At 41.2% G+C, this 9,078-nt stretch overlaps 1 protein-coding gene across 6 annotated transcripts in view; it reads right to left on the bottom strand.

Moving 5' to 3' along the window:
* Window positions 1-479: 479 nt before the first annotated feature.
* Window positions 480-9,078, bottom strand: part of Ints10 (integrator complex subunit 10) — a 32,806-nt gene continuing 24,207 nt past the window's right edge. For 2 of the 6 annotated variants that reach the window (XM_026395822.2, XM_026395823.2), the window contains exons 14-18: window positions 8,611-8,690; window positions 7,348-7,510; window positions 6,131-6,224; window positions 3,133-3,210; window positions 480-795 (exon numbers count right to left, since the gene is read on the bottom strand). In XM_026395822.2, the coding sequence (XP_026251607.1) occupies window positions 639-795; window positions 3,133-3,210; window positions 6,131-6,224; window positions 7,348-7,510; window positions 8,611-8,690 (572 nt within the window). In that variant the 3' untranslated portion in view covers window positions 480-638. Of the gene's footprint in view, window positions 796-3,132; window positions 3,212-4,041; window positions 4,119-6,130; window positions 6,225-6,259; window positions 6,343-7,347; window positions 7,511-8,610; window positions 8,691-9,078 lie in introns of those variants that run through there. The other 4 variants (XM_026395824.2, XM_026395825.2, XM_026395826.2 and 1 more) reach the window with 3 other exon arrangements.

The raw sequence follows: 9,078 nt of genomic DNA, 5'->3' as shown, positions 1-9,078 counted from the left end.
AATCCTTAGCACCACATAAAATAAACAAATAAATAAATAAAGTAATTGTGTCCATCTACAACTAAAAATATTAGGAAGGAAGGAAGGAAGGAAGAAAAAGAAAGGAAGGAAGGAAGGAAGGAAGGAAGGAAGGAAGGAAGGAAGGAAGGAAGGAAGAAAGAAACAGACATGTCCTTCGGTAGCCATCATTTTTCAGAGGTGGGTGTGTGGACAAACCACTCACCCTGGTGCAACTGGAAGAGGCTGAACTTTATGTTAGTATGTAATACTTACCAAGGCTTCATTACAGGAAATAAAACCTTGAGATCAAGGAAGGCAGATGTCTTTTTAAGAATCTACATAATAAAATTCATTACTCATTCAGTTGTGCTGAGTCCCCCCTCCCATGCTTGTAAGCGTAGAAGTTGCGCCCTGGTTTAGATATTCATAAGAACTAAATTTTTTAAAACCTCAAATTTTAGGATAATTTTTATTTACAAAACAGATGGGTTCTCTTGTTTTACAAAAATTACAAAAAGTGACTCTTGAAAATAGAAGTAGCTTCTTAGGTCTCGGGAACTACGGTTAAGCGACCGAGGAGGAGCTGGACCCCAAAGTCCTTTTCGGGGGCTGTTGACAGCCGCACTCATCGCCCTGGCTCAGGTCAGAGTCTGAAGGAGCAGGATCTTCTCGTTTATGCAGAACCTGTGCAGCACCACCATCAAATTCTCACCACAGCGGGAGACCTGGCGCTCCATGGCCAGGCGGAAGTCCTCCTTCACACCCTTGGTGATGCCCCGAGTGACAGTGTGGTGCCTGAGGCAGCGGACAGGGAGACAGATGGAGAGCAGGCATTAGCAGCAGCACCACCTCCCAGTGCTACCTGGTAGGAGCAAAGCCTGCCTCGTTTCTAAGCATAACAGGTAAAACGTTCTAATCACATTTTTAAAATGAAAAGAAAGAAAAGCTGCAACCAGCCAACCACTCCTGCCTGTTCTTCTCAGAAAGCTAGAGGCACTTTCCCGCCCTAAACCAAGTTATTTTAAACAGCTGAATGTTCTTGAATTGCCACCTGCTTTGCTTTTGAACTCCTGGAGCTCTGGCGGTATGCATCCCCACCTCTGGCCTGCACACATTTCGGTTACTTGGGGCAGAATGGTTGCTACCCACACTGGCCACAAAGCGCTGTGTCCAGCCAGGACAGCAGGCTCTGGAGAGGCAGCGGCAGAGAGGAGGGAACCCAGAGTGCACCAATCACTGAGGACAGTTTCCACCGGGGCCCCTGCGGCTGGTGCTCCCTGAAGGCTTGGAAAGGCCTGGGCCTCAACACAGCCGTTGGGGTCCCTGCTGTCCCTCTCCCAGAGTGCCAGAAAAGGGAAGCTCCTCTGAGCACTGCGCCCATCCAGACTCTCATCTGTTTGAGAGAAAGCAGGGGGACTTGAGGGTCCTGAGACAAGAATGTGGCACAGGTTGGGAGAGAGGCAGAATCACTGACAGAGGCCTGCAAAGTCCTAGAAAGACCAGATCTGTCCAGGAGACTTGGAGGGCCCTGCGTGGAAGGGTCGGTGGGAACACAAGCAAAGTGCTCCCTGTGTCCCAAAAGTTGTGTATTAGAAAAGGAAATCACAAATGAAATCCTGGAAAACTAAAGACCACAAAATGCAGAGAGGAAAAGAAAAATCCAGCAAAAATCAGTGGACTTGATTAAGAGGAAAGGATTCTGGTTACTAGTTTGGTAATAAGTGGTAGACTGAGACAGACAAAAGCCACCATTGTTCCCTGCCCCTACCACCTAACTCTCTTTAGACAAGCTGGAAAGTGAGATTTTCATGTAGTGTGCAAACAAAACTATTGATCATTCTAAAACGTTTGTTTTTAAAACTTGTATGAACTATATAAAATAAGTGCATCAGGAGGCATAAAACTACAATGCAATAGAAGAAAAAAATCAGGCTTTGTTAGACTAGTAAAGATATTACAGAACATTTTACCACACCCATGGATGTTTAAAAGAACTATGCAGTGAAACATCGGGCTGTGGGGAAAATGCACAGCTCTTTGTGGACTGTCCTAACCCAGTCTGGCTGGTGAACTCAGGAGCTGGGACATGGTGGCAGTGGGGTGGAGGCTCTGGGTTCCATTGGGAGCAGATGCAGACTATTAGATGCAACCTTGATCCTGCTCTGCTGGGTCCCAGGCTGCAACCTCGCATTGGAGGCGATCCTCTGCTCAAGCGGAAGTAACTAGTATATATTTGCAGGCAGTAAGTTGAGGGGCAATTTCTCCCCTTAATACAATCAAAATGTAATTAAATGCTCCATTCTGCTAAGCGAGGTCCAGCGGTATTGTTTCCATATATAAAGAGTAGCCCCACATGATGATAGTTCTAGTGGAGCCTCTAGCCCTTTAGCAAGTTTGGATGAACATGGGAATTACAGTCATGTACTAAGGAAAGATGTTTCAGTCAATGATGGACCACGCGGGTCCCATATAACCTAGGTGTGCATTAGTCATATCACCTCCTTTTGTGTAAGTCCCCTCTATGATGGTCACATGATGCAGAAATTGCCTAATGAGAAATTTCTTAGAACTCATTCCCATCAGTAGATGACAGATGACTGTAGTTAGCTTTTATGGGTAAGAAAAGGATAAACTAGCTAATAAATATGGCATCATTTAGCCTATCAAATATTTTCAATTCAGAAAGACAAGGTCTGAAAAACTAGCATCAGTGTCAGGAGAAAGCTGTGCTAATGCTTATTTATACCACAGACAGTATGGTGACTAATATTAAAATCCACGAATAAAAATTTACTTAAACTTCAGCATTCTTAAATACTTATGACTGAAAGCTTCATGTTTTATCAAAAGTGAATCATAATTTAGCGCTTAATCTAATACAGCTTTATATAAGTATTTTTTCCAGATCCATAATGATTTTTAAATTCGACACAAACACACTGGCAACTTATGGAAAAAAAATAAGAAATGTTACAATATTACAACCAGATGGTTTGCCAAGGAATGCGGAACAAATTAAAAAAATTAAATAAAGCATGAAAAAGAGCACTGAGGAACAAAGAGCTGGAAACCATGGGCAGTAAAACATGTTGACACACAGCACACTATGAGCAGGTGTTTTCCACTTGGTACCTGTCAGCAGTCTGTATGCTGGGCTGAAGCACAGGTAAGAATTCCTGCTGCAGTAACCCCATGGGAGGGCTAGAAGGCCTTTAAAAAACAGCAAACAGCAGCATTCAAACACCCACACCAACGCACCCTGCACTGCAAAAACAACACTCCGGAGAAGGTACACAAGACTGGAAGCGGACTGTACAGAAACTGTAACCTGGACAAGCCCCTGGCCACGGAGTGTTTTCGGGGAGACAGGGGAGAAGCTAGTGAGCCCTCACTGCACCCGCTGCAGGTGCGAGTCCAGAGGCATCTTGGTTCCTGGTCCCAGAGCTCAGCCCATATGAGATTTGGTATTAAAAGCCATCAGTGAGGAAGAGGACGAGGCAGTGTGACTGGGTAGTAGAGGAGAAGGGTCAGCATTTGAGAAGACACGAGTTCAAATCCAGCCTCCTTCACTCTGTACTCTTCTCATGCCCACAAAAGTCCCAGAAATACACCTGGTGACTTTGTGTGACCACCAGGAACAGGATTGAAACCCCAGACTGAAAGGGCCTTCCAACAGGACTAGAGGGGCTGGCAATGTTTTTGATAAAGCGTGAGTTTGAAGTCCAACCAAGTATTGAGAAAAGCAACTGATGGGGGAAAATGAGTCTGGGACCCATGGCTTTGCAGAATTCTGTAACAACAAAGATTTAGCATATTAGCTGGTATTCACCTCATTCAACATATCGTTTTCCATTTTAACCCAATCTAATACAACTAAGATACTGCAAATATCAGCATAGAAACATTTCTCTATGTTAAAACACTTCACGTAACAGATGAAGAGCTTATCTCTCCTTTAGGTCAGACACCAGGTGCCCTTGGGGTTTGTACTGTACCTGCTTGCATCGGAGATGCCACAACTAGGACGACTCACAACCTTACCCAAGGGGAGGAGCTGTACACTGTTCACAACATCTCTGCCACTCATCTGGAGGGACCACCCACAAGGTCTGCAATGGCTTCAGAGAATTTGTTTGGAACCCAAAGGGAAAAGGAATATAGATAGTTTTATTCAAGAGTCTAATAACACCTCAGTTAGTAAAAGCTCACTGTCTTACGCAGTTTGCTTCTCCTCTGTAGCTTAGGTATACGCTATCTGAAATACAGGCTTCAACTTTACTTTGAGACCCACAGAGAGAAGACCCAGCAAATTCCTACAAGGTCAGATCACTAGGTAACAATCCCTATTCCTGTTTCCAAACCAATGAAACTTCAGGTTTCCTGTCTTCTACAGGACGCTTGAAGAAATTAAGTGTTAGACAGGTCAACATGGGAGAGCCTAGAACTGCCCCAAAGCCTGGGAATGCAGGCTGGGTGCCCTTTACACAAACAACCCCTCCTAGTGACACTGTCGGGGTATTTGATGCTTCTTTGCTTTAATTCCTTGTCCCAGGGATTGCCTGCATGTGCCCATGGTACTGTTCAGTTCAAGAAGAGAAGAGAAACTCAGAACAAGGAGGACTGAGGTTCCACTGTATCTGACAGCCCATTCTCTCAACCATCCCCCAGCAGTGAAGCAGGATCTAGGTGATGTGTTCATCCTCTGCATGTTTAACCCATGTAGGTGGAGTCTGGTTCTAGCTGAGGATCCTTCTATGTTAGGACCATCTGTATGAGGATTACTGATTAACTTTTTAGTTAATTTTTAGCTTTATTAAAGGTATATTTGTATATTCTGTTTCAAAACCTAGGAATTCTAACACAAAAGGGATTCCCTGGGCTCTCATATCAAAAAGTGATCTATTTCCACACAATGTCAGGAGTACTTTGAACCATGCCATTATTTATTTTTCCCATAGTTTTGATTCACCATCTTAGGAAACTGAGGGGAGAAGGGAAGATGAGTATGCCAGTCCATCTTGCCTAAGCCACCTTCATGCATAAGGGTTTCAGGTTTTCAAAAAAAGAGCATTTGTCCTTTTGTTTTAAGTGTTTAGAATATTCAGTATCATTTACAAGATGAAGGGGACAAAAACAAAAAACCAGTTCATCTCTCCATTCTTTAGAATGGATTCCACAAGACGCTATTGTTTTCTAGGACATAAACAGAAATGTTTGCTATGTGTCAAATTACTGAGGTTGTAGAAATCCAGAATAAATGTTTCTTATTTCCCTTCCTCAATATTTCTAAGACTCTCCAAAGACAGAGCAAGATGTGGATTTTTGCTTTCAACAACTAGAAATTCTTTTATTCCACACTGAGGTACTTTCTTCCCACTCGGGGTCAGTCCCTTGCAGTACCTCTAACACTGACTTGCAGACAAACTGAGTATGCAGGAAGCAAAGGAGAAGTATGAAAATAAAACTGCACGTGGCACTCACAGCAGGGAGGAGATATTACCCAAACTACAATGAAGATCGAGGAGAGAAGCAAAATTATGAGCTATTTAAAAATCATAAATGGTCACTACCTTCACATTTTCATCTGAGCCAACCCGAAATTTAGGTAACATCCTGTGGTATAGGGGGCAGGCCTGAGAGCCAGCACCCCCACCTTCACCTGGGGACAGGTGGCTTCTTTCTAGAGGTGCTACAATGAGCTGTTCCACTTTGTGCAATATAAGCAATGAGGGCTTCAAGTATAGTTTTATAAATAAAATCTGTAGTTTTTCCTAATAAATTTTCCTAACCCAGAACATCTTTAAATATGGTTGCTCTTTGTTAAAAACCCTTAGTCTCATCAGAAATTTACAAAATCAGTGTATATTTTGGAAAGAAAAGGAACCTTCTATCTAGTGAAGAAGTTTGACAGATATACTCCAATTTAAATATTTTTTTCAAAATATCCTTTAGTTAAGAAAACACAAGTCTTTCAAAAGATACCCAGAATCAAACTGACCTTCAAAAACAGAAACAAGGTTTGGCTTCCTTTCTATTACACTTTGAAAAGGTACTGAAATTTACATATAGTTCACGTAAGTACACAAAAGGTGAGCACTTGGCTTAGAAGAGCAAAAGATAGTCTACTTACTTGATCAGCATTCCTTGATTGGGGAGTAATTCCAGATGAATCTTCCCACCTTCCTGAGTTCTCAAGTAGGCAAACTCCTCCAGCATATCAATGTCTGCAGCCATATTCAGGTTAACCACACGTAAAGACAAGGTCTCAGTGCTCTCAGGTGGGACTGGCTCCCAGCAGTTGACAGACTTGCCCTTCGAATCCCACTAATGATTGCAGAGTATCTGAAATCCAGGTCTATCGGATTCCAAAACTTATGATTCTTAGATCAACCCAGCGGCCTCATAAAGAGAGTTCTGGCTTCCGATGTGCCTGGCTGAAGAATATTAGGAAAATGTGTTTTTTCCAGTGATAATTTAGCAGAGTCTACATGCTCATAAGAGCAAAAACAAATTTTTTCTTAATAAGAAATCAAAGAGGTGTTTGGTGTGGGATGGACTGTTTTGTGTTATAGAACATAAATCATAAAATACCTAGTGTGGCAAGGATTCTTAGATGTTTCAGGGAAAGAAGGATCTGTGAAACTTGGAAATTTCATGCAAAATGTTGATGACATTCACATACACATTTTTCTGGTGAAAAGCTATATGACTTTCATTAGATTCTCAAAAGGCATCTAACAGTTTTTAACTCATTGCTCTGAGTACTTGGACAAAGACAGAATACATCTTATAACTCAAAATAATGTGTTAAGCAATGAAATAAAAATACCCAAACTGGTGTATAACCTTCAATTCAAAGGTCTTTCCCTAACTGTGAAATAAAGCACTGCCCATTACTGATACCAGAACCTTTGGTGGGTGCTCATTGGTAGCTGTGACAGTGTGGCATGATGTACTAATAAGCAATCTCAGGGGACAGTCAATGTCCCAGGAAAGGAGAGGGGGGCACTCTTTGGATAGATGAAGGCCAGGGTACTATCATTTTCTATGGCTAAACCAGCCAGCCTGGGCTTGTCCACAACCTGTAAGTTATTACTTCAGGCATCTTGGACACCTTCTTAGAGGTCAGTTAGAAGATAAAAATGAATGTGGTTGTTGATACTCCTGATGCCCTGAATTACATCTTTGAAGCCTTTTAAGACTTTTATGAAACCAAAAGTCACAGCCCCACTTTAAATCACCATTCTTTCCCTTTTTCCCCAAAAGAACCAGTATTTTTACCCAGAGTGGTTCATTAATTTTCTAAGAAATCAGAACCTGTTGGCACTTTAACAAGAAAAAGGATACTTGTAACATAATTAAAAAAATTCTCATATTGGAAATTTCCTTGTTGACAAATCTTATTAATAGCCTTCAAGAAAAGATTCTCTCCTCGTGGCCACTCCTGCTGGAGCAATACGATCACATGCCCCAAAGCCATGTCGTCTCTGTTGTCTGTGAAAGCTCTAAGCTGCAAGACAAAGATTTAAACCAGAAAGAAATCACAGGGTAATCTAAAATGCACCAAATATTACCTCCTAAAAAAATGCTGCATATACAAATGTTTGATGATGATCATTAGAAGGAACAGAGTAGAAAATAACTGCCTTCTAAGGAGGGTAGATCTTAATCAGAGAAGCTGGAGGCTCCCCCTGCAAAGCTGACAGTTGCTGGCAAGGTATTTAACTGGGAGTTGGACATTCATGTGTGACCTGGAAACTTCTGATTTTGAACCATGGCTACATAAAGTTAAGTCATCGGGAATAACAGAGGAAAGATTCTGGAGACCTAAGGGGTGAGTGGAAAAGATGGGCAAGAGGCCATCTATCTAAGAGAGAAGGGTTTGAGGGACTAGACAGAAAGAAAGGCAGTGAATAAGAAGGAAACAGTGGAAAACCAATAACATCACTGCCTTACCCACAAACCTCTACTCCAATCTAAGGCTCCGTTATACCTACAGCCAGGGCGCTGGTGTCCTTTCAAAAATCCTTGAACCTTTCCAACACTACTGGGTCTTTGCTAATGTTCATTCTCATGTCTAAAATGCTTCTACCGGGGCTGGGGTTGTGGCTCAGTGGTAGAGCGCTTGCCTAGCATGTGGGAGGTACTGGGTTCAATCCTCAGCACCGTAGAAAATAAATAAATAAAATAAAGGTATTATGTTCTTCTACAACTAAAAAAAATAAAATGCCTTTATCCTCTATATCTTTATAATAAACTTATCATCCCTCTACAAACTCAAGTGGCATTTATGTTCCTTTCTTCTAGAGCTAAATATAGTCTGACCTGTATATTAACTTACAAAATATTTACTGAGCCTTACTATAGGCAAGGTTATTTGCAAATCTGTTCCACTATTATTTGTAAACTTCCCTATTCACCTTTACCAACTACAGTTTTTATTTAAGATTTGTTAATTCCTAGCCCCTGTGTTTTTCCCTCTATATCAACCTGCCCTTTAGAAGTAATAAACTAACAATCATTAATAAGGTTCTCAATTCAAGTCATTCCAAGTCACCAAGACATTATTGTAAATTAAATGTTTTTTATGCTAATCAACTTAAGGCTTACCTTAAAACAGGCTAACATCAAATGCAGGCAGTATGGCATAATAGCCTTACTGGTACAGGGCAGAAGCTTCAGATCAGAACCTAACAAGAGTCCACAATGTTAATGAATGCTATAATCCAAGAAAACAGCTTTGAAAAAGCAAATGCTCAAGAAGCTTTCCTTCTAACAATAAAAAGGATAAGCAACAGTCACATGGTTCCTAGTACTGTTAAGCCACAGTTTATACTCTGAGATGGTGAAACTGGTTTCTAGCTTCATTTTGCAATCTTTTTTTTTCTTTCCTAAACTCACATAAAGATTTGATTTTAAAATTATAAAACATCTCAACTATATTCAGAAACTGAAAGAGAGAATATTGTAAACACTGTGCTCATCACACAGTTTTATATAACATTAATATTTTGCTTAATTTTAAAAGATTTTAATACCAAGTATTACAAAGTCAGTTGAAGCTTCTTGTGTATCTTT

The sequence above is a fragment of the Urocitellus parryii genome, chromosome 14 (assembly GCF_045843805.1).
Source record: "Urocitellus parryii isolate mUroPar1 chromosome 14, mUroPar1.hap1, whole genome shotgun sequence".
Taxonomy (NCBI): domain Eukaryota; kingdom Metazoa; phylum Chordata; class Mammalia; order Rodentia; family Sciuridae; genus Urocitellus; species Urocitellus parryii.
The sequence above is the reverse complement of the archived record's forward strand: the minus strand, read 5'-3'. Positions and strand labels throughout refer to the sequence as shown.